This window comes from Balaenoptera acutorostrata, chromosome 14 (genome assembly GCF_949987535.1).
Source record: "Balaenoptera acutorostrata chromosome 14, mBalAcu1.1, whole genome shotgun sequence".
Taxonomy (NCBI): Eukaryota; Metazoa; Chordata; class Mammalia; order Artiodactyla; family Balaenopteridae; genus Balaenoptera; species Balaenoptera acutorostrata.
The window spans coordinates 82,937,708-82,961,937 of record NC_080077.1 but is presented as its reverse complement, the minus strand read 5'-3'; the positions used below and the strand labels follow the sequence as shown (position 1 = coordinate 82,961,937).

General features: G+C 39.1%; 1 protein-coding gene across 2 annotated transcripts in view; it reads left to right on the top strand.

The window, feature by feature from the left end:
• CD109 (CD109 molecule) overlaps positions 1-22,463 on the top strand; it is a 130,087-nt gene extending 107,624 nt beyond the window's left edge. For both annotated transcript variants that reach the window (XM_057528034.1, XM_007166643.2), the window contains 10 exons: positions 4,016-4,097; positions 6,212-6,440; positions 6,996-7,161; positions 8,650-8,840; positions 9,332-9,487; positions 10,492-10,557; positions 13,549-13,691; positions 17,757-17,904; positions 19,908-20,010; positions 21,991-22,463. In XM_057528034.1, coding sequence (XP_057384017.1) covers positions 4,016-4,097; positions 6,212-6,440; positions 6,996-7,161; positions 8,650-8,840; positions 9,332-9,487; positions 10,492-10,557; positions 13,549-13,691; positions 17,757-17,904; positions 19,908-20,010; positions 21,991-22,166 — 1,460 coding nt within the window. In that variant the 3' untranslated portion in view covers positions 22,167-22,463. The remainder of the gene's footprint in view (positions 1-4,015; positions 4,098-6,211; positions 6,441-6,995; positions 7,162-8,649; positions 8,841-9,331; positions 9,488-10,491; positions 10,558-13,548; positions 13,692-17,756; positions 17,905-19,907; positions 20,011-21,990) is intronic.
• Positions 22,464-24,230: the final 1,767 nt, after the last annotated feature.

Here is a 24,230-nt window from a genome sequence, read left to right as displayed (position 1 = left end):
TATGTGTTTCTATGAGTGGTACTTGCCTCTTTATTATGATAAATTGTAAATATTTTCCATTCATGGCTATTTCAAAGAAAATTCATGACCCACTAAGCATGTATCTTGTCTGACCCTTTATAAACAACATTTCATGAATCATTATTTTAAATTTTAGAAGTGTCTGTTAATTCTGATTATGCTGTTACTCTGTAACTCAGGGGCTATTCATAAGACTATGAACTTGAAGGCCGTACTCTAATTTCCTCATAAACTTTTGGAGCAAACCATGTTTTTGCCTATCTCATCTATCATGATGAAGTCTCCAATTTAGGTGATTACCCTGGAACACTGAATTATTGCACTAACAGTAAACCTGATAGCTGAGCTAGCTGTCTGCTTCTCTTATGGAACTGGGTGACTTGGAGGGCACACAGCCGAGGGTTCTCTAATGATGCATGTCTGGCTTAAGACAAGGAAGGACGCCTCACAGGAGACCGACATGGTTTGGGTTCCCTCCTGTTTTGCCCAGGGAGCAGAGCTGGAGGTTTGGATTTTCAGTTTCATCTAAACCAGCTCTGGAAATGCACTCCATACCTGGAGACTGTGTCTGCAAGTCCTCCTCCTCCTCTGGGCTCGCTCCTCCTGGTGGAAGAACTGTGCTAATTGTTGACATTAATGGCAATTCTTGGAGGACAGCCACCTGAGGGGTAATTTCCATAAACACTGATCTCATCTCCATGAGCTCATCTCTCTGAAGGTTTTACAATAACTCATACTTGGAACTGCCATTGTTGATGTGATTCAGGGCCTTGGAGGCACTTGGTCCTCACCGGAGGTTGGTCCATCTTCCCACAGATGCACCTCCTCTAGTGATGGAGGGACCTGGAGCTTCCCTTCCCTCCCCTTGCCTTCCCTTCCCTTCCTCCTCTATCAGATTGAGTTCACAGGTAAACTCTGCTACCTGGTAGATGTACTCCTGAATTGGAAATTGAAGGAGAATGTCTTGGCCTCTTTTGCTCACTTCCTTTGTGAACATTAGAAAATTACTCTGCTTCTCTGTGATCCTTGACCAGCTCTGACAAAGGAAGAGATTATATGTTGCGTTTCTTTCAACGTTAACTAAAACATGTTAGAGTGAACTAAGGTTGTGTTAATAGTGCCTGTCATTTAATTTTTTTCCATTCTTGTTTATTTTACTTTTTGAATATGTAAAACATTAACATGCTTCCCAAAGTCAAACTTATTCTAAAGGGTGTATGCAAAGGGGTATCTTTCCCTCTCGGATCCCTTCTCCCTACCCTCTGGGGGTAACGTTCTGCGTTACTTTCTTGTTTAGCTTCTCTGTCTCTCTCTTGCTTTTTCTCCCTTAGCAGAAATTAACATATGTTTTTTTATTGTCTCTTTTTCTTACACAAAAGGTAGTACACTATGTGTGCTATTTTAGACTTTGCCTTTTTCACTTAACAGTATATTCAGGAAATGGCTCTTCATCAGCTCAGAGAGAGTCCTCATTCTTTTCCACAGCTGCATAGTATGCCATTGTACACATGTACCACAGTTTATTCAACCCGTCTCCAATTTGGTGGCATTTAGGTAGTTTCCAATGTTTTTGCAATTACAAATAATGCTTCAATCAATAGTCTTCTGCACATATATTTTTGTGTTGTTGGAGGTACATCTTCAGATATATCCTTAGAAGTAGGATTACTGGGTCAAAAGGTATAGACATTCTACTGCACAGGAGTTGTACCATTTGGAATTCCCTCTAGCAATGGATGAGTACTGGTTTCTTTACAGTCTCCCCAACAGGATGAATGGTCAAGCTTTTGAATATTTGCTAAAGTGATGGGTAAGAAATGGTATCTCAATATGTAGTTTTAATTTGCATTTCACCTATTATGAAGTTGAACATTTTTTCCTGTCTTAAGGTCTGTCTTTCTCTCTTTGTTTTTTGTGAAATGTCTGTATTTGTCTTTTGTCCATTTTTTCTCTATAGGAGTTTTTATCTTTTCCTCTAAATTAAAAAAATTCTTTATATAATCTATATGTAAAGATATATAGTATTAATATATAAAAACATATACATAGACTTATATAGTATTAATATTAGGAAGATTAGCCATTTATCCATCTTATATGTTGCAAATATTTTCCTTTAATTTGTCATCTGTTTTTCAACTTTGCTTATAGTGCTTTGCCTTGGAAAAGTTTGAAACAATTTTTTTGTAGTCAGTTATTTTTTCTTAAAAATTTGGTGGTTAGAAAGTCTTTTTCTACACCTGTGTTACAGAGCGATATCTGTTGTTTACTGAGAGAATGTAAAAGGTACTGTGCGAAGGACTTTTCATATATTAATCATTGAAAGAGCTCTATGAATTAGTAGGAAGCAGCAGCTTTGGAGACAGATGGACCTTGGCTAGTGCCTAACTTCAGTACGTATGAGCTGTGTGACCTTGCACATGATATATTCTAAGTTCAGGTCTCTTCATCTCTAAAAAGTGGATAATAATAGCCTCTACATCATAGAGTTGTGGAATTACCTGAGTTAATACCTGAAAAGGGCTTTGACCAGTTCCTGACACCTAGTCACAGTTGGATAAAAGTTGGCTGGTTAGTTACCATGCTGTAATATTTCAGTTTAAAACATAAAGAGTATAACCTAACGCTCCCTTCTTCAAATTAAGAAAATTCTCTCATCACTTAAATCCTGTTTACATCTCTTTTACCATAGGTCTTACAGATCACCGTGAAACAGTGTCTTGTCTTTTATGCATTTTGTCTTACTGTAGCTTAAATCAGATACTCAGATCTGGCTGGGGTTTCTTGTGGAAAGGCTCAATGAGAAAAGTTTGGGACCTGGCAAGAGCAAATTAATGACTTTTAAATGACTAATGCTCATATTTTTTTAGTCAAATGTGAATAATTAATTACAGTTACTGATGCTTCTAAAATGTGGTATTCATAAAGTAAAATTTTTTTGTTACTAGAGTTTATTGGGCATGGAATTCAACATTTTACCAGTGATTATGGTTGCCAGGCACTACATGACCATGCTGCTGGGTTCATTCTATGTGCCCTCCCCTCCTATAGTAGAATCCTGTAGTTTTCAGGAAGAATTCTTGGTTATCAGAGAATCACTGATAAAGCCTTGAGTTGGAAATGTTTTTGGTTCCTGCTTATGCTTACTTTTTAATGATAAATTATGGCTAATATCATTTTTAGCGAGTTGATTTGTTGGGCTTGTCTGGTGACTCTTTCAGTGTTTGGCCTATGATTCCTCAGTCACTGGACTTTGAGACCTGCATGCATTGCTCTGCAAATATGAAACATCTGCCTCTATTTGCAACCATTTATTTGCAAATATGAAACATCTGCTTTTATTAAAGCAGATCTATGAGCCATAAGCCCTCCCCAATTTAGTTCTATACTGAGACTTCATTACCACCACCATGTTCTTTTTATTTAGTGAGAACTTGGAGTTGACGTTTGGGCAGACCAGTCAGTTTGGGGGTTTACCTCAGTTGGTCATGACCAAAAAATTCTAGAGCTACTGTCTTAGATTATTTAGCAATTTTCTCCCTTCTGCTGGTGGTCTAAGAATGGAAAGTATTTTTACTTCTCGTTTTAGCTTTAAACTTTAATTATGATACTGTAGCTAGTATTTTTCTTAGGTAGCAAACAATTTTAGATGACTAAGCATTGAAACCATTGTAGTTAACACTACAGAGTTAAATACTCCGCTTTTTAATTTACTTGCTTTTGAATGGATAGAATTGTTGTCTGTGTGATGGTGTTCTTCTGACTTTATTCCAATTTGGGGCTATCGCGGTTCTTATTTTATGCATTCTACTTGAAAAGTCCTGATGTTCTTAATCTCCCACAGCACGTAATATAGAAAATACTCAGCATGAGTTGATTTCATGTCTTCTTTCCCATTCTCTGCCCATGTTTCCTCAATATGAAGTCATGATTAGAAACTTCCGTTCATTGCAACTTGATTACATTGATTATCTGTCTATTTTGGTGTCTTCAGGTTACCAGAGAGAACTTCTCTATCGGAGAGAAGATGGCTCTTTCAGTGCTTTTGGGAATGATGACCCTTCTGGGAGCACTTGGTAAGTGTTTCTGCTAACGGAACAAATCCATGTCACCGAATGGGCTCTCACTAGTCACGATGGCCATGAAATTGACAGATGTGTCTCTGTATCAGCTTGGAGGCTGCTTTTTCCATAGCCTGGCTTTAAAAGAGATTCTCCTTTTAAAATATGGTTTTAAAATGCTAGTATATCAGATGTTTTTATTTAGAAAAGATAAGTCATAAATCCCCCTCTTTTTTGGTGGGAAAAGCAGCAATAAAATATGATGATGGTGCAGCTGGTAAGAAAAATTGGTTAGAAATACAGAGTATTGTGACATAGGTCTTTTTTTAATCAGACACAATCAACACTAATTTTGTATTAATACAGTCAATGTAGTTTCTTTAAGGTTATTTTTTGTGAAAAAACAGTGATGAGGTTAAGTAATGAACCTCCAGAGTTTCCTCCAGAATGAAATCTCCATATGGCTGATTTTGGATGATTACTCTCTCCTTGTACTATCTTCAAGTTCACTTTTCACTCAGAAAAAGATTGGCTAATTGTATCAGTAGGGTTAGATAAGGTGGGCCGTGGTAACAACCCTCTAAATCTCAGTGGTTTATTAACAAAGGTTGTGCTCATGCTGCGTTTCCACTGTGTCTCAGCAGGGGGCTCTGCAGTCTTTGTTTCGGCCACCAACTCACCCTGAGCCTCTAGGCTTGCTGCAGCCTGGGGACAGAAGGCTGGAGTATGCAGCAGTGGCAGTTAGAAGCTTCAGCCCGGTATAAGATTTCTTATCACTTTACCATGACCGGAGCTGGCCCCATGGCCATGCCTAACTTCAGGCGGGCAAGGAAGTGAATTCTTCTGCATACCCAAAGTGAAAGAGAACTGCATCGTATTGAATATTAGTAACGTTTGCTACACTAAATCTTTTATAGGATGAAACAGATCTGCTTCAGATTTTCTTTTGGCACGAGTCAGGATGTAGATCCATAAATAGAAAGGCTTCAGTGTTTTATTGCTTGATGTTCTTTTCACCTCAGTATTTAGTGTTCTGTAGCAGACATTGACATACTTTTTCTTTAAAGGGTCAGATAGTAAATATGCTAGGCATTGCAGGCCCCATAGAGCCTCTGTTGCATATTTTTCCTTTTTCCCTCCACCCTCGCTTTCTTTCTTTCTTTTTTTTTTTTTAAATAAATGTATTTGTTTATTTTTGGCTGCATTGGGTCTTCGTTGCTGCACGCAGGCTTTCTCTAGTTGTGGCGAGCTGGGGCTACTCTTCGTTGCGGTGCGTGGGCTTCTCATTGCGGTGGCTTCTCTTGTTGCGGAGCACGGGCTCTAGGCATGTGGGCTTCAGTAGCTGTGGCACATGGGCTCAGTAGTTGTGGCTCACGGGCTTAGTTGCTCCGCGGCATGTGGGATCTTCCTGGGCCAGGGATCGAACCCATGTCCCTTTCATTGGCAAGCAGATTCTTAACCACTGCGCCACCAGGGAAGTCCCCACCCTCACTATCTTTCTCCGTTTAAAAACTGTTCTTAGGTGGAGATTGGGGACTGTGCAGTGGGGAGAGGCACATATAAACAGACTGTGGGCTGTGTTTGGTGCAGACAGATTTGGCCTACAGGCTGTAATTTGCTGATTCCTGGTCAATAGGAGAGAAAATATCCATTTCTTCTACTCAAATCACGACAGTTTGATTGTGAACTAAACATACTTCATCCACTGCTTTAAGGTTGAGCTAAGTGTGTGATGAGATCTTCCTTGGTAAATACCCGGAACAGTCCAAAGGTGAATAACCTTGGACAGTTTATTTAACTCTCTCTGAGTTTCGAATTCTCAGCCTTTAAAATCAAGAGGCGGGATTAGATGATTCCCAAGTTCTTTACCAACTCTGCTCTTTTGTGAGTTGACCTGGAATTTCCCAGCCACACGCAAGGGGAAACCGTGCCCACTGGCCCAGCTGAGTTGTTCACTTTGTTGTCTTTTTGTCATCTTTCTTCCTTTTGCTCTTTCTTCAGTGATTGGCCCTTTGGTGAATCTTCTGATGGGGGAAAAGGGTTGTTATTGTTGGTGTTTTCTTGCTCAGTGTAATTTGGAGGACTATATAAACTGTATTTTATGTAATTTTCCCCCCCTTTTCACCAAGGTTGTCAGCTTTTGTTTTAAGATGTTTCCTTGAAGCTGATCCTTACATAGATATTGATCAGAATGTGTTACACAGAACATATACTTGGCTCAAAGGACATCAAAAATCCAATGGTGAATTTTGGGAGCCAGGAAGAGTGATCCACAGTGAGCTTCAAGGTGGCAATAAAAGTCCAGTAACTCTTACGGCTTATATTGTGACTTCTCTCCTGGGATATAAAAAGTATCAGGTATTTAATCTTTAATAAATAATGGGTGGAAAATCACAAGTAAGGTAGGTCTTGATGGGTCAAATACATGTCTGGAAACTTAAAGGATTTTGCAATATTCCATCACATTTGAAGTCTCGAATTTGAGTACTCTTTTGCTTTGCATTTGTGGCCACATTCCAAAAGCTGAGAATATAAACTTTCCCCTCAATTTAGAGCTTCAACACCTGAGGTCATATAAGAGAAGTATCTTTCTCAGGCTATATCTTATGCCCTCATCTTAGTTCGTGATAGTCAGTGGGAGAAACACGAGCAAAAGCTCCACTTCTTATTTTTTATTCCCTCTATGGAATGGTGCCTATTTGCTTGTAGAACCTGAAAAGCAATGTTATTTTTAAAATACATGGCAGATCATTAAATGTCAGTGATCAGGGGTGATTCCCATTGCCTAGGACAAAGTCAGGTGCTTAATAGACACTGAAATTGTTTTTGAATGAATGTTTGAAAATACTTTTTATTTAAATATGTTGGTGACATGTTATCTTGAATAGTAAAATATATATTTTTTCTTTCCAGCCTAATATCGATGTGCAGGAGTCTATCAACTTTTTGGAGTCTGAATTCGATAGAGGAATTTCAGACAATTACACCCTGGCTCTTGTAACTTATGCGCTATCATCTGTGAGAAGCCCTAAAGCCAAGGACGCTTTGAATATGCTGACTTGGAGAGCAGAGCGAGAAGGTAATGTGTGCAACCCGTTCTGCATTATGAAATGTGTAAATGATGTGAGAAAGGTTTGTACACCAGGTGCGAGGTTGATTACATTTATATCTTCTGAATGGGATGAAAATGAGATGCAAGTAAGATCAGGAAGGGTTGACGTGGCCATCCTGCTGCTACTCTCCCCAAGAGTTTTCTAGAGAACTTTGGGGCCTTGGGTTTTTCCTTCTTTTAGATATATTCTGCCATGTGTCAGTTACCCTTTGAATCGTCTGATGCCATTTCTGGTTTGGTGGCCTTGAGTGATCATTAAGGCCTTGGTTTTTGGAGAGACTTGGGCTCAAATTCTGGTTCTGTTACTTACCTTTAGGAGCTTCAGTTTCCCTGTCTGTAAAGTGGGAGTAACACCTGCTTTAGGGTTGCTGTGAGGATTAAATGAGATAATGTGCAGGGCTTACCACGTCGCAGGTGTTCGAAAATGTGAATTAAAATGCTAACAGAAATGCAAATGTCAAAAAATGCTGTTAGTGAGCTGTATGATTTTTTAACAGTTTTGGAATGGGCACTGCTTATGGGCTACAACAGGACAAAAAGTACAGGTGTTATTGCTTTCCAAATGGCCTCTGTGTGGCAGAGGGGCTGGGTGGGCAGAAACATTTTAGGTCATGTCAGTTTATTTAAAGCTCTGTTAATTCAAGAAGGGGTAGTTATGGAAAGTGCTTAGAGACTTCTGAGACTGTAAAAAATAGTGTGTTATTATTAGCAGTAAGTTAGACTACATCCTTATTACCTGTTGCAGTGCTGGGGACTTGACGATTACTGCATCGAAGCTGAAGTAGTCCTTGACATTTCTGCTTCTCTGCTTGGCTAAGTGGTAGTTATTTCACATTCCACTGAAATGCAGTCATCATCTAAATAGTAATATCTGAGAGAATGGGGAGGGGGTACCACCTAGGATGTTCATCTGGGGGCTAGCAGGAATATCTCTAGGAAGGTTGTTGAGCTGGCCAGGGTCCCTCATTTTTTCTTGGAGTCTTGGAGTTTGAACTTATAACACCAACGTTCAGATAATGAAAAAAGGAGTATTTCCCGTTAGGGCTGGTTAATGGCAGATTCCCAGAACAGGGTTCTTTCCAATATGTCCTAATATATTTTGGGATGGTCTGGAATAGAGTATGGTTTTTTAAAAAAATAATTTATAGCTTTTTGGTCTTGAGCCAAACATATGGAATTTCTCTTGGGAAAATATTTTTATCAAAATGTCCTCAAATATAAGTAATAGGACAAGGATGAAATTTTATAAGTTTTAATAGTTTAAGAAGTGACATGTAAGTACACATTTGTGTGTGTGTGTGTGAATATACGTATATTTGCTTGGCATCAATATACACATGTATAGAAATATGTATATGCTAGTCAAGGAGAACTTGGACCAGTGTAGGAATGTTTAATGGTATCAAGCGTTATTTTTCTGTATTTGGCCAGACCATTACTACTTTTCTCCCGCAGGAGGCATGCAATTCTGGGTGTCATCAGTATCCAGACTTTCTGAATCCTGGCAACCAAGCTCCCTGGATATTGAAGTCGCGGCCTATGCACTGCTCTCACACTTTCTGCAGCATCAGATTTCTGAGGGAATCACGATTATGAGGTGGCTAAGCAGGCAGAGAAATAGCTTGGGAGGTTTTGCATCTACCCAGGTGAGTGATGATCGCTTTAAATTTCTTTATAAAAATAATTATATATATATGTAAAACTATTTATAAAATTAAATATATATATATAGATTTTTTGCTATATGTGGTTGCTTTATTTCATGACTTCATAAAATTACATGGCAGTTAAAAATTTAGTAACTTAAATCAAAGGTTTAAGTTACTAATTTTAATTTTTTCTCATCTTTGATATAAACATCGTATCTGATACCCATATGGGATAAATTAGTTCCCTCTCTCACTAGCCATTTGTCATCTCTGGTACCCGGTACAAATGGAGCTCAGTTCTAGTCAGCGGATGTTTTCTGAGTCTTCCCTGGACTCCAGGTCAAGCAGATTCAAAGGTGGATCGAGGAGAGTTCCACTCCCAAGGAAGGTGGACGAGTGTGCAGTGGCATCCTAAACACGACTGAAATTTACTCTTTGGCGGCCTTAATATAGCCTTATGTGCACACATCTTTTTCTTTTCCCAACAGGACACCATTGTGGCCTTGAAGGCCCTGTCTGAGTTTGCAGCCCTAATGAACATAGAAGAGACAAATATCCAAGTGACCGTGGTGGGGTCCGGTTCACTGAGTCCTGTGAAGTTTGTGATTAGCACACAGAACCGCTTTCTCCTTCAGACGGCTGAGGTGTGGACAAGGGCGTGGTTCTCCGAATGTCTGTGTAGATGATTCCTTCTGCTGGAGTACTGCTTTATTTCCTTTCTGTCGACTTCAACAAAGACTTGTTCCCAGAGCTCTGTGCTGGCGGGAAGGAGTACCCTCCCTTGGTTGAATTTGCCGAGCTGGGGAAGGGAGGAGGGCTTGAGAACTTTGGACAGATTTGGAAAAGGAGAAAACATGGGCCCTGTCTTACTGGGAGAGGAATGAATACCCGTGGAGTTCCTATTCTTTGCAGGCCCTGTGCCAGATTTCTTTACATGTGCTATTGCATTTACTTCTCAGACCAAGTACCTTTATCCCCACTGTACATATTATAAAACTGAGGCTAAGAGAGTTTAGCTAACTCTCCCAAGATCATGGTGCTAGTAAGAGTAGAGCTAGGATTTGAACCCATGATTTCGAAGACCATGTTCCTTTAGGCTGCACCACATGTCCTCTTAAGTGAATTGGTAGAACCAGTAGTAGAACTCTTTCTTTAAAATGGAGTAAAGGACTATGCTAGACCCTAACTTTATTCCCTTGGTTAACCTTGTAGGAAGTTGAGGGTAATGGGTGAAAGTGGTAACTTTAAGGCTAGAACCTGAGGGAGAGGGGTGATGGCAAAGGAAAAAGAAGGAGTAGTGTTGGTCCCAGTCAGTGATGGTGTGCCTCTGTGTTCTCAGGAAGGCCAGGGACTTAGAGGCTGAGGGAGGCTTGAGGAGGGAGGGATGACTTTCATTTCTTGTCTTTCATGCTTCAGCCCCTACAGAAGGGCAGACCTGTCCGCAGCACTAATGTGCACTTCCTCTGCCTTCACCCCCCTTATCTGGTTGACCCATAACTTTTGACATGTGAGGCGTGTAAAGTTCTTAGAACTTTACAGCGCACACAGCTTACACTCCCAGTGAGGGATAACAGTGGTCTCTTGTGCTGGTTGGAAGGACCTAGATATGGACAATTAACCTTATTCACCTTTTCTCACCTTTCTTCAGCTTGCTGTGGTACAGCCAACTGCAGTTAATATTTCTGCAAGCGGTTTTGGATTTGCTATTTGTCAGGTATGTCATAATGTTTATTTTTGTTTTGTTAAATAGGACTTGTTATACTAATTCTTTGGTTTGGGGCACTGCTAAATCTTTAACTTAGATGATATAAAATTCTTAATGATTTATTTCTATGACTTAGGCAAGATAAATCACTATCTTTAACAAAAAGTGTTAGAGATGTTACTAGCTAGTGAGTAGACAGCAACTATATAGTTTGATAATCTATAGTTTGATAATATTTCTTGAGTATTATATGCTTTTTGAAATAAGGATTAAAATCCTCCAATATGATTCATGTGAATTGTTGGGAACTCCCACCTTTTTTTTGTAAAAATACAGCTTAAAAATTGTAATGCTGGGTAGAGTTTCTACTGTGACTTCATAACCATATAGCATTTTACTTACCATTTCTTAATATTCATTTAACAGTATAAAGGTCAACATGGTATTATAAGTAATTGACTTGAAGATAGGAAATGTGTCCTTTTGCTGTAAAATTTTATATTATAGTAAATAAAACAATTAGAGTATGATATGTTCAGTGCTCTGCTCTAGGAAGAAAATCTAAAGAAATCTACCCTTTATGGTGTAATTGGGATACAATAAAATGGAAATAGTATGTAAAATACTGAATGGAAGTTATTATGCTTAATAATACATGAAAATCATGGTGACCTGAAACCGTGTTATTGGGATGCAAAATAATATGTGATAGTACTAAAAAAGATTATGTGCTTGGTTAGAAAAAAAAAACCCAAACAAACCCTGAAAGATTTACTGAGAAAGTTAAAAAAAAAGACTATTATAGAGAAAAAGTACTTTTTCAAAAACCAGAACAACTATTCTAGTTGAGAGAACAGATGTACTTTCTAAGGCACAATGTGAAGGGCACATGGTCAGGTATAATTTGGAAACTTAGAAATAATGTGAAGATTATTTTGTACGATACTCAAAACACAGTAAATGTTTTTTAAAATCAAGGAAAAATCACAGTTAAAAAGAACAGTATTCAATGAAAAGGATAGAAAGAGAAAAGAGTAATTTGTATTGGTCTTTTTTTTAAAGTCTTTGTTGAATTTGTTACAATATTGCTTCTATTTTATGTTTTGGTTTTTTGACCATGAGGCATGTGGGATCTTAACTCCCCAACCAGGGATCGAACCCGCACCCCCATACATTGGAAGGCGAAGTCTTAACTACTGGACCACCAGGGAAGTCCCTTTGTATTGGTCTTTAGTAACAAAGACCATGTGAAAATTCTCACTCCCAAGCTGTCTTTTCATGTGAAGAGTAAATTCAAAAGTAAATACATAAGATATTTTAGATACGATTGAAAAATTTTATGTACTTAAACCACCAAATTGGTTGGAACTCATTCTTGATAAACCAAATGTAGATAAATTACTGAAGTCAGATGATTTTTATTTGAGATTTGAAGGACACAGCAGTAAATATGGTACCTAGTGGTCAGAATGTTCACCAGTCCTATGTTGCATCAACATGCAGAAAGTGAAACGTAGGGACCAATAGGTACTTCTTGTAATGGAGAAAAAAATTGCAAAAAAGCTGGTCACCCAGAAATAGGTATTGACATTTCCTTTAGTTGATATTTTTGTAAGTGCTCTGGATAAAGGAGGGCAAGGAAAACTCTCAGGTTTGCAGTAAATGATAAAAAACAAAGCTGTTGGAAATAAACTGCAAGATTTCTTGACGTTCTCTGAGTGAGCAGTTGAGCTTTATTGTGGACCAAATATAAACTAACACTTAGTTATAGATGAATATTAATTATGACCCAGGAGACAAATCTAGTAGTCGTGTTTGTTCTGTGATGAGATTGGTCTCTAAAGGAAAATGCGTGCCACGGGAAAGGGGGTAATGAAAATCACGGAGACTATCTCTCCAATTGATGGAACCATTCTTCAACTGCTCCAAGAACACTCTACACTTTTAATTGTAGTTTAAGAAAAAGTTGGAGAATGTCCAGACTGAGATATTCCAGAATGATCAAGGGGAGGAAGGATTATATGATGTAGGTGTGGCAGAATAAAAAGTTGGAACTCTTAGGTTTGAAAGATGAAGGCTTAGAGAGAGGATTTTTTTTTTAAAGTATGTAAATCCACAGTGGGTACTACACGTTTAGGTCGGAGGGGCATGTGTGTGTATGTGTGTGTGTGTGTGTGTGTGTGTGTGTGTGTGAGATTTAAGTATTAGCAAAAGAAAATACAATATTACATAGTAATAGTAAGGTTTATGAACCTTAGTATCAAAAAAAGTGGAAGGGGTAAAGAATTTAAATAGATCCCGATTCAACTTGACATGAGGCAGGCCTAGGAAATTTAGAGGACATTTCCAAGCTTCTGATCTTAGGGTACCTTTGAGGAAAATACTGGTCCTTACGCCTCCTCAGGGTCCCCGCAGCGCCATTCACATTGGTGGTGGGCACAGAGTATATGCTGAAAAAGACCCAGTTGACTTGAAATCCATCATTTATTTCATCCTCTTTGAGCAACATTGTGTGATCGAAAAAGAAGCCTTAGCAGTTGAATAGGTTTTTGTTCCACCAAGGCTCTTGGGTGAAAACATTTTGATGTATGTTACTGATAGTTCCAGTTTGTGAAAAATAACTCCAGTTGGGCAGCAGAGCTTAGAAATTAGTGGATGCTTTCAGGAAACTTGGCAATAGTTTAACTTTTTCCCTCAAGGGAATGTTTTACATTATTTGAAAAAAAAAATACACATGAATATTGTCCATGATGGTCTATGATACTTGGAATATTACCTAACAATTTTCTCAATTTTAAACATCATTGTTTATAAACTTTTATAATTATATTTGTTAATGATACTTCGTTAGCTAGTAAAACTAATTTTTTTTTAGGTTGAAGATTACCAATCTAGTTGGGTTTATCCCAAAGAGAATCATTACCTAATATTTAGGATACATAATGAAGGCAATTTATTGCTAGTAACTTATTATTTATGCTTATTTGTTATTTATTACAGCTTAATGTTATCTATAATGTGAAAGATTCCAGATCTTCCATAATCCAAAGATCTATTCAAGATCAAGAAGCCTTTGATTTAGACGTTGCTGTAAAAGATGATAAAGATGATATCAATCACTTGAATTTGAATGTGTGCACAAGGTTGGTATCTAAGTCCCTCCTTTTTCTCCTTCTCCTTAAAAAAATAGATTTGAAGATTTAATTAAATATATATCGTTTATATATTTAATTATATTCAATATAACTCTATAGTTATCAAACTATATCAATATAAGGAGTTACATTTAACAAAGATTTCAGTTATGCATTACACTTCAGATTACAAACTAGAAATACTGCTAATTATATTTAAGCATTTCTCAACATGCCCAAATTATTTACAAGTTTTCCTTGTATTTATAACAAGTTTGAATATAAAAGTTTAATAAAACTCAGGTTTAATTTATAAAAACTTTAACGAATCATGTTTAATACTCCAAAATTGATTATTTCTTTTTATTGGTCATTTTTCTGTTAAGTAATTATTCCAGGTTCATATTTAACCTTTAGTTTTTTGCACTTAACTCAAAACCTCATAAGAGTGTGCAAGTTCAATGAAGAGCATAGTTTTTTTCTAGACACAGTGAAAATATTCCAGTTTAGAAGATCCTTGCATTGGATAATTAGGCACTTAACAGCTTCTGGGAGTACTTAATAAGGTGACTATTAAATCTGATCTGTGTCCAGAGCATCTGAGGATCTTGTTAAGTGATAAGAAAAGGGTATCCGTTTCAAGACTACTGACTTCATAGATTCAGGGTCTGTGAAGCCGCCTCCAGCTTTCTTGCCTATTCTAATGCACACGTAAGTTTGAGAACAAGTCCTTCAGAAAGTTCTTGAATCAAGAGACTAAAATTTCTTCCTTGTCAATCTCCCCTCTTAGTTCTGCCTGATTTGGTGTTAAGCTGGGTGTTACTGCAAGATGCACTGATATTGAGGAGCTGCTGCCTGCCCTTTCTAAATATCCCGTAGCGTCTGGTTGACCTTGGGCTGTTGGGCTGGAGGTCACTGATGTGGTCCTGAGCTGCCACATCCTCTCAAGGTCATCTGTAGGTGTTCCTCCAGATGGTCAACCTTCTTAGCCATTGCCTGAACCCAGTCTCCTCCATTACTGCTACCATCCCTACTATCTTGGGCCTTCTTGTTCCTTTCTGTTTTTTGAAAGTATTTTTAAAAATATTATTTATTTATTTATTTTGGCCGCACCAGGTCTTAGTTGTGGCATGAGGGATCTTCTTTGAGGCATGTGGGCTCTTAGTTGCAGCATGCGGACTTCTTGGTTGCAGCATGTGAACTTCTTAGTTGTGGCATGCGGACGCTTAGTCGCGGCATGCATGTGGGATCTAGTTCCCCGACCAGGGATTGAACCTGGGCCCCCTGCATTGGGAGTGTGGAGTCTTACCCGCTGGACCACCAGGGAAGTCCCAGGGCCTTCCTGTTCCTGATTTTGGTATAAATTGTCAATGTGTTTGCCCCCTTCCTCACCTGTTTGGGCATTTTGAACCAGCAGCTTGGGGATATCAGAATCTCTGCAGTAGCTTCCTTTTCAGCTGAGAAGAAAGTAGGACTCCCATTATACTTTACTAAGATTGCAGCTGGGCTCTGTTCCAGAATAACAACATCAAGTTATTATTATTTAAACAACAACCACCTACATTTATCACAAACTTACATGCCAGGCATTGTATCAATGACTTGCACACATGTCTCATTTAATCCTTAGAATTACTCTATAAAGTAAGTGCTATTATTATGCCTGCTTTTCTCATTTACTCCTTCAGTCATTCATTCCCTCAGTAAATATTGGTTTAGTCTCCATTATGTGCCAGGCACAGTGTTAGGATTTGGAATATAATGGTTAGCCAAAAAGGCACAGCCCTGTCTTCACAGAACTTACTATTTGGAAGAGGAGACAGAAATTAATAAAAATAAATCCTGAAAACAATGTTACCAAACTGAAGTCTGGCTGCTTGCCGCTCGAAAGTCAATAACTGAGAGGCAGTTGTTGGTAGAAACGAAAGATGCTTTAACCAGAAAAGCCGGCAATCTGGGGAGAAGGTGGACTCATGTCCTGAGATCAACTCTGAAGATTCAGTCCAGCTGTGACAGTTTTTAAAGGGAAAAAAGGGAGTAATCTCAGTTGATCATTGAGATGGGAGTCAGAGCCATTGCCATCGCCGCCCCCCCACCCCCCGTTTGCAGGCTTCTGGACCTCTTGTGATCTTTCTTTACATGTTATCTTGTTCACACAGTTTGTTCATAAGATTACTAAAGGGAAAGCTGGGGAAGAGATCTGGTCATCTGTTAATTACTTATTCTTCATTTCTACTTTTTTGATCTACAGAAAGAACCAACAGGTTAGGCAAGGTATTGTGTGATCAAAAGATTTGAAAAGTGTGCTTGGGCTGGAGATGAGAAGAGCATGGGGGTTCCTGGTTTAAGGTTAGTTACAACATAGCTTTGCTGAAGTGACAGGAAAAGGGGTTTCCTCATGAGGGTGATTTCCTGCAAAGAGCTGCTTATAGCAGGTCTAAAATTCTACTTTTGAAAAGGGCAAAGAAGAATAGCCTTATGGAGCAATGAGAGGGATTTTACCTCTTAGGGAGGTCAGGTAAAGACACAGAGGAGGAAAATGAGGTGAAGCTGAGATTCAGACCATAATGGGGTTTCACTGTTTATAGGGGCTCATGTAAAGATGCAGGATTCCAAATCTTAATCCAGCATCAGGAAATCAGACAGGCAATAGACTTTGCTAGGTAGAGGACATCTATATCTTTTTCTTTCTTTCTTTTTTTTGGAGGACCTGGAGAAGGGAAGTGTTTTAATGTCAGGGTTGGGGGCTTTATAAAAAGGATTTAGATGTTGCTACTAGTTTTCTGAGAAAAATCTGCTATGAAATACAAAATACATTTTAAATGAATTCTTTCAGTGGCACTTTATAAAAAGAAGAGCTGGTGTTTCAGGCACTTTATTCTCATCAGTAGGGTCCAAGCCCTTACTCACCTCAGAAAAGGTTTCTCTGTGGCATGGTAATTTAACACATTCTGCCCCTGGCTGGTGGAAAGACCAGGTCAACCAAAGCACTTCTGATGAGGCACTGAAGTCATCATATCTAAGCAGGTTGGCTGTTTTTCTCATCTCTAAAACCCCTCTAGTTTTAATGCCCGTATTGGTTTTCTGTAGCGTCTCTTCTGGCTGAGTGCCTCACCAGCAGATGGTTTCAGCTGCCTGGGATCACCGAACCCACTGCAGTCAGCACTTGTACTGTGTGGCTTTTCAATCACGTTTGGCAGGCATCAGTTGGCTGCTTTAAAAAGCAAGATTTTCTACGCGCCCTTCTTGCTTTTGCCGTTTAAAGGACAAGAGGAACTAATGATGCTAAGACACTTTCACGTTGGAGACAAACTCCTCTCCATAATGACATTGGGCTGTTTCAGATCCAAACAAAAAGCTCTTGCCATCTATTGATTTTAGAAAAATAATTATTTTAAAGGAGACAAAATGTTGTTGGTGCCCAGATGCTTTGATATTCACGACGTGTACAACAGGGTTAGAGAACGAGCAGCGTAATAAAACTTTCCGAGGCTTGTCATTCTCCCGAGGTGGCTAAAGAAAACACAAAATGTGCTCCAAGTGTGTGGGAGAAGAAAGGGAAGGACCTTGCCTACTGGTCTTCTTTTTTCTAAAACCAGATGAAGAAAAGGTTGTTGAAGACTTGGCCGCTGTCTCCTGCTAAGTGGTCAAGTGATGCCTCTTTTTCGGTTCCTAGCTTTGAGTTGGAGAGCTTAGTGCCATCAACTTTTGGGAAAATGAAAAATGCAATGTGGTTTGGTATCAACCACTGGAAAACAGATTTGCCCATCGAAGGGGCAAAGTTTGCCTTCCTTACAACCCAGGGGCCCAAGTCTGCTGCATTGCAGGCATTCCATGCTGACTAACAAATGGACCCGTTGTTCTATTCCTCGTGTGGTTGAAAGTTATAAGAATTTCAGACCTGTAAGGAAAGGGTTACCTTTTTACAGTTTTCTACAGTAATTTTTTATTTCAATGAAACAGTAAATGTTTGGAATAACACTTGGCAGTTTTAATTTTTATATGAAGATAGTTTGCCAACAGCTTTAGGTTTTTCCTAAAGGGTTTTCTTCTATCCTCTCCTCTTTGATTTAGGTTTCTGGGCCCAGCTAGAAGTGGCATGGCCCTTATGGAAATTAACCTCCTCAGTGGTTTTACCGTGTCCTCAGATGCCATTTCCCTGAGTGAGACCGTGAAAAAAGTAGAACACGACCATGGAAAACTCCACCTCTACTTAGACTCTGTAAGTAGTAAAACCTAAGTTTCACGTTGGTAACCACGGACAAAGCCACTATTTATTGTGTTCAAAATTACCTTTACTTTAAACATTTTCTTTACGTCATTATTTTGGCTTTTTGTGTCCCTGAACAACTTTCACACGGCAACTATCTGTTGTCCTCACCAAAAAGACATTATTATAAAATTAGTTTAAGGAGAATTACTATTAATGGTGAGCCTGATGGAAGTCTTGATAACAAAATTATTATTTCATACCAGATGTTCAACATATAGAAATTGCTGTGATGTAATTTCCAAAATGCAGTCCAGATGTCCACTGGAGAACTCCTTTGCTTCAGGGAATTGCTAAACATATTTGTTTAAATGCTGCTGATGAAAAAAAAATGCTGACGGTGAAAGCTTTAATTACATGTTTCAAAATGCTTTCATAAAAAAAGGCTTTTAATGTATCCCAAAAGGGTTAATATTCCTGCATTGAAAAGTTAGGTGCTTAAATCATAGAATATTCTCAGAGGTTTGGTCTTTACACAAAATTATTATATAATTTTCATGTACTCTTCCCATTACTGTATGAAAGCTACTGATCCAAGAATAAGGTGCATAAAATATGTGAGAGAAAGGTTAGTGTGGAATTTAAGACTCTACTTGTTATGTCTCAAAACTGCTGGCATGTAAGTTTATTCTTCTGACATCCATATGAAATTCATATGTGGAATCGAAATTGAGTTCTAAGTGTTCTTAGGATTTCATGTTACATGGGGGGAATACGTATGTTTCTTATTCCAGTTTTGCCAAGTGTGAATCAATTATATTGCTTTAGCAGTGAATCTACTTTTGAAAAGCTAGTTCCTTAATGTTCTCTTTGTTTTAAGACTTCAAAAACCACTTTGGTTAAAAAGCTGTTAAAACTAATTCAAAGTTTCTAGATTCTTTTGCTATTCAGTGATTTTCATATATTAAATACTGCTTGATAGCCATGGGCCTAATTTGGGGTTTGAAAAATACATTAAAGGTTTTTTAAAATAATGTAATTAGGTTTGGAGTTTGTCCTGTATCTGTGATGTTCTTGTTCACGGTTATTTTAATTTGAGTGTCCATTACATTTTGACTGACTAATTTGTCTTTTCACTTACTGCTAATTGGTATGTAATGAAATGTTTAAAGGAATTTATCAATTTCAGATTCCTTAACCAGTATAATTGGCCAAATTGGCTTTAAGTGTCCTTCCTGGAGGCAAGGAGACTAGCCTTTTGTACCCATGGAGGCAAGGAGACTGGCCTTTTGTACCACTGGAGGCAGGGAGGTTGGCCTTTTGTGCTCCTGGAGGCAAGGAGGCTGGCCTTTTGTACCCCTGGAGGCAAGGAGGCTGGCCTTTTGTACCCCTGGAGGCAAGGAGGCTGGCCTTTTGTACCCCTGGAGGCAAGGAGGCTGGTCTTTTGTACCCCTGGAGGCAAGGAGGCTGGCCTTTTGTACCCCTGGAGGCAAGGAGGCTGGCCTTTTGTACCCCTGGAGGCAAGGAGGCTGGCCTTTTGTACCCATATCAGTCAGTTATTGGTTGTGGGCTGCACCCCGCACTCTGAGGTTACTTCACTTACTGGATGAGGTGGCTTCCGTGAGCTGAGGGTGATTCTCCAGAGAAGGGGGCTGGTGTGAGTCAGTAGCAGCAACCAGGATGGGGTGCAAAGCTGAGACGGGGGATTTTGGTGAAGCACCAGGGCCAGGGGCATGCACTTCTGGGCTCCTGCTTACTTAACCACTCCAATTCTCAGTATCTGTTTCAGTAAAATGGAAGTAAGAACAATACCTACCAATCGTGCAAGGACTGTTTTACAAGATAAATGATGTAATTTCTATAAAGTGCTTACCCCAGTACCGGGTGTGTAGAAATGCTCCCTAAATGTTCATTTCTATAGCTGTTTGATAAAAGGATAAGAGAAAGAAATGTCTTTTACTTTCTCTTGAACACATAATTTGCCACACCTTTAAAAGTCTTTTGTATTTTTCAAGGTAAATGAAACCCAATTTTGTGTTGATATTCCTTCTGTGAGAAACTTTAGAGTGTCAAATACACAAGATGCTTCAGTGTCCATAATGGATTACTATGAACCAAGTAAGTGTGTCCTGGGGTTCGTGATACTTTGGGAGTTACGCCAGGCATTCATTCATTCACTCATTCATTCATTCCTTCATTCAGAGTGGTCTTCTGCTGGATTGACTTTGTGGGGGGCGGGTGTTGTTGGGGGTAGTGAAGGAGGTGGTGGAGCAGGAGGTGAGCTTTACATTTAAACAAAGACAATTGATAATTTACAAAAAAAAAATCACGTGATAGCATTTAGCATATATTAAAAAGTGATGTTTTTGCTCATAATGTTTTAGGTTTTTAACTCCCAGCTACAAACTTTACAAAGAAAAAGTGACGCAGAGAGTCCATTTATGTTCAATTTCCAAGGTTCTGCTCCTATTCCAAGCACCCACTCTATCGGGTTCTGGTTTTAAAACGGGGTTTCTTCAGGAGAGAAATGAACAGCGTCCGCAGTGGACGAGCCTCAACTGGGTTTAGCTGTTTCTTCACTGAGGGAGTCCTGTTTTGCTAAAATTTATTTATTGTAACAGATTTTTTTTATCATTTCAAGAAAACTGTAGTCTGTTTGGAAAATAACTTGAGCTTCTTTGACTTTACTGGTAATTTCTTACTTTATAAAATGTTAGAAATTTAGGATGTGAAAGTAGAGATCTAGTCTGGAGATCATCTAAGTTGATCAGGACGAATGTCCGTTCAATCACGGAGTGACTTTTTGTCGGCGTGTGATCTTCAGGCTAATGTTTCTACGTGTCATCACATTCATCCTGAATAAGCACTCCTGGCGCTCAGAGTCATTAGAACACATGAGAATCGTGAACATGTTCATGTCCTAGGTGGTTGTAGATAATTACACTGTAAAGTACGAGGAACCTGTCCTCGTGGTTGGGAGTGTTTGGTGGAGTATTCATGCAAGACGACGGTAGCACCAGCTCTCTCTCCTTCTAAGTCAACAAGCCAGGTCCTCTCATCTTGCGCCTCCTGTTGGAGTTTACCCCCAGTTCTTGTGGGACATTCTGGGGACACACGGATGCAGCACTTTTTTTCTGGTGGAAGGATGAGATCCACTGTGGAGACTCAGTGACAGTACCTAGTTATCCAACTTCGTGACATGATTGTTGAAACATTCTCCAGTTGATGTTTCTTAGGTGTATGGAGAACATTTTAAACATTTGAAAAGCAAAAAAGATTCAGTCTCTGAGATTTTTTTGTGAAAAACAACTTATGTATGAGGGGGTGCATTTAAAATGAAAACATGGGAAAGATCAGAATAAAGCAACCAACCCATTTTGAAGAACCCTAGAGTTAGAAAGCATACTTAAAATATTAAAAAAGTCAATGAAAAATTGTGAAGAAATTTGAAAATAGAAAGTTTTTAAAAATTGTAAAAATAAAAATCATTTATGCTTTATAGTAAGGTTACTGTAGTGCTATTGGTGCTTTATATAGTTTTTTAAAAATATTAGCTTGTACTATAAAATTTACCCAAGTTGAATAGTTTTAGAGACTGTGCTTAACGTTTCAAAACACTGAACCAAGGCATCACACAGGCAGAGTTCTCTTCATACTTTTGCATTTTTAAATGAAGTCCATGGTAAATATTTCTCTTCAGTAGTTCCAATGAGTAGAACCTTACTTGAATGCATAGAAAATGTCACCCTAAAATAAACTCTCAAGGAGGTTAAAACACCCTCAATTTACAGTCTTTCCTGTTCCAGGAAGCGTTTCAGGTTGCGGTTGAACTGCGGCATGCAGCTGTGGTCTATTTTCTCTCTTTTAATGCTGGCCAGCTGCTGGAGGTACAGAAACTGGACTCAAAGCATTGTTTCTCTCTTGGACTTGGTCGTTTGGGCCCCTCTTGAGTATTTCAGTTGTTTCTTGTAAAGAAAAATAAAATTATGTGAAGAACGGAAAACTCAGAAAAGTGTATTGAAATGCTCTTAAGTTTTGGCAAAGTAAATGTTTCTAAACAAAGGAGGCATGTAAACCGACATCTGCTTCTTTGAACAGGGCGGCAATCGGTGAGAAGCTACAACTCCAGAGCACAACTGTCCTCCTGTGACCTCTGCGGGGACGCACACACCTGCGGCCCCTGTGACAGCGCGGCCTCGGCCTCCCTTCCTCACCCTAACGCCTGCCTCCTTGTCTGCTTCACGCTTCTGTTCTCTTTGCCGTGTTGGCTGTGATTTATCTTTTTAAAGACTCCGCGTAACACTTTCATTTCCAGAAGTCACGTGTGATTGTCGTGTTTTCATAAGCAAATATCGCCTCTATTTTGAAAATCAATGTTTTTCTTTTTATGGGATGGGATGGGGGTGTACAACCGGTCCTTGTATGTGTAGCTGCATAGATTTCTTCCCCTGACTTCTGTGTGGAACAAAAAACCAGAATTCTTGCAGCTGTATTCTTTTATTTCCCCCTCTTAAAATCTCTTAGGATTCTTTTGGAGGTCTTATTTTCTCCAGAATAAATGTGTTATTTTAGATGATTCTTTTCATTTTCTAGAGGAAATGAGCCTGGGTTCTTAAGCACTGCTATACATCAGTGTCTGCTTTAGTATTAACGATGGATTTCCTGGGAACTGGGAGGAAACAAACCTGCAGGCGGAGCTTGTTCTGTCCCTTCTGTATCCACCCTAACCCTCCACCTACACCACCCACCCCAGTGGTCTCAGTACATCCTTAATCAGATATAACTTCTTTCTTTAGGATGGAGGTGGTGATTTTTTTTTTTTTAAAGGGAAATGGTGTTGTTCCACACCAGGTGTAGTCACATACCCCAGCCCTTACTCTTCCTCTGTTTTCCCTCTGGAGAGAAGCAGAGAGAGACCGGCTTCGCTATGCTGCTGGCGGCTCAGAGGTTGAGGTTGCTGGGAAGTGCCCAGAGGGGCCCTGGGTGCCCTCCTCTGCGTCCTAAGCCCCGCATGTGGGCTCTGTTCAGGCTGGGGGTCAGAGGGCATTGCAACACGTGCCTTACGTGACTTGGACCAGAAGATCCTAGACCAGGAGGCACATGTGAGTCATGGGGGTTGCTAAGCCAGGGTCACAACAAAATCTTATATGAGATGTAGCAGAACTGGACCTCCCCATGGTCTGGGAAAGAAGCTGGGGTTTGACGGGGATCAGAGAGATATGAAGTACTGTACGGTGTTGAGCAGGGTCCTGTGGAACCTTCTAGATTCAGGTGTCTGAGTGTCAGACCACCAGCTGTCCAGTGACATCTAACACTTGCTCTGAATCTTATAGAAGATTCTTGAATTTTGAGCACCTGGGTCATTGGCTACCCTGTATTCGGAAGGATAATATTCATTTATCTGGGTGAAATTTTAAGGAAAGATTCCTTTCTTCCCCCTTCCCTGTTTTTCCTCTTTTCTCACCTTTTTTTCATCCTGCCTTTCCTTCCCTTCTTCTTTTCACTTGAAATACATTGAAATATTTTAGATATATCCAAAAAATTTAAAGATCTTTTACTAAATCTAAAAATTGGTTTAATTTCACTCCTGAACTCGGCATTTCTCTCAAGGGGATGTAGAAACGTAATCGTCATGGGCTCCAAAGAAGCTGCATTGCAGTATTTTCAACTGTTTAAAAATAAATCCAAAAATAAAATATGCAAATAATATATTTTAAAGTCAATTTTTAAAAGAATGTTTTTATTTTAGTAAACTTAAATTACAGTGGAGTGGATGTTCATGGAATGCTTATGGATATTTTGGACACAAAGGTAGGAATTACTAACGTTCAGATTTTTAAAGCTTGAGACCTAAATGTAGAAAATAGATCCTCAGAGGGTGGTCTATGGAGAGAGAGCAGTTAAATATCAAACACATAATTTTCTTGTATTTACTTTCAAGTGGGGAAAAGTTTTTCATTGTGTTACACCTTTGAAACAATCTGATCTGAAAAAGGCACTTGGGTTTGGGCTTTCCTGTGCGGGGTTTCGGCTTTTATACGCCTAGGACTTGTTTGGAGATGCAAGTATCTTAGAACGAAGTTGGAGGACAGTATTGGCAAAGGATACCCCCTCGCTGCCCAGAGAGCCTCGGACTAACCGTAAATAGTTTATATTCTGTAGCTTATATTCTGTTCCTACCGGACTTCTAGTGTAGTATTTTAGGAAACTACAGAATGGAAAGCCATTGGAAGACAGTTTGTAGCTTTTTTAAACCATGTTTGTAGCTTTTTAAAAACCATATTTCCTCATTTAAAAACTAGAACTCTAATAGTTTTTGTGAATTATTTCAGATTTTC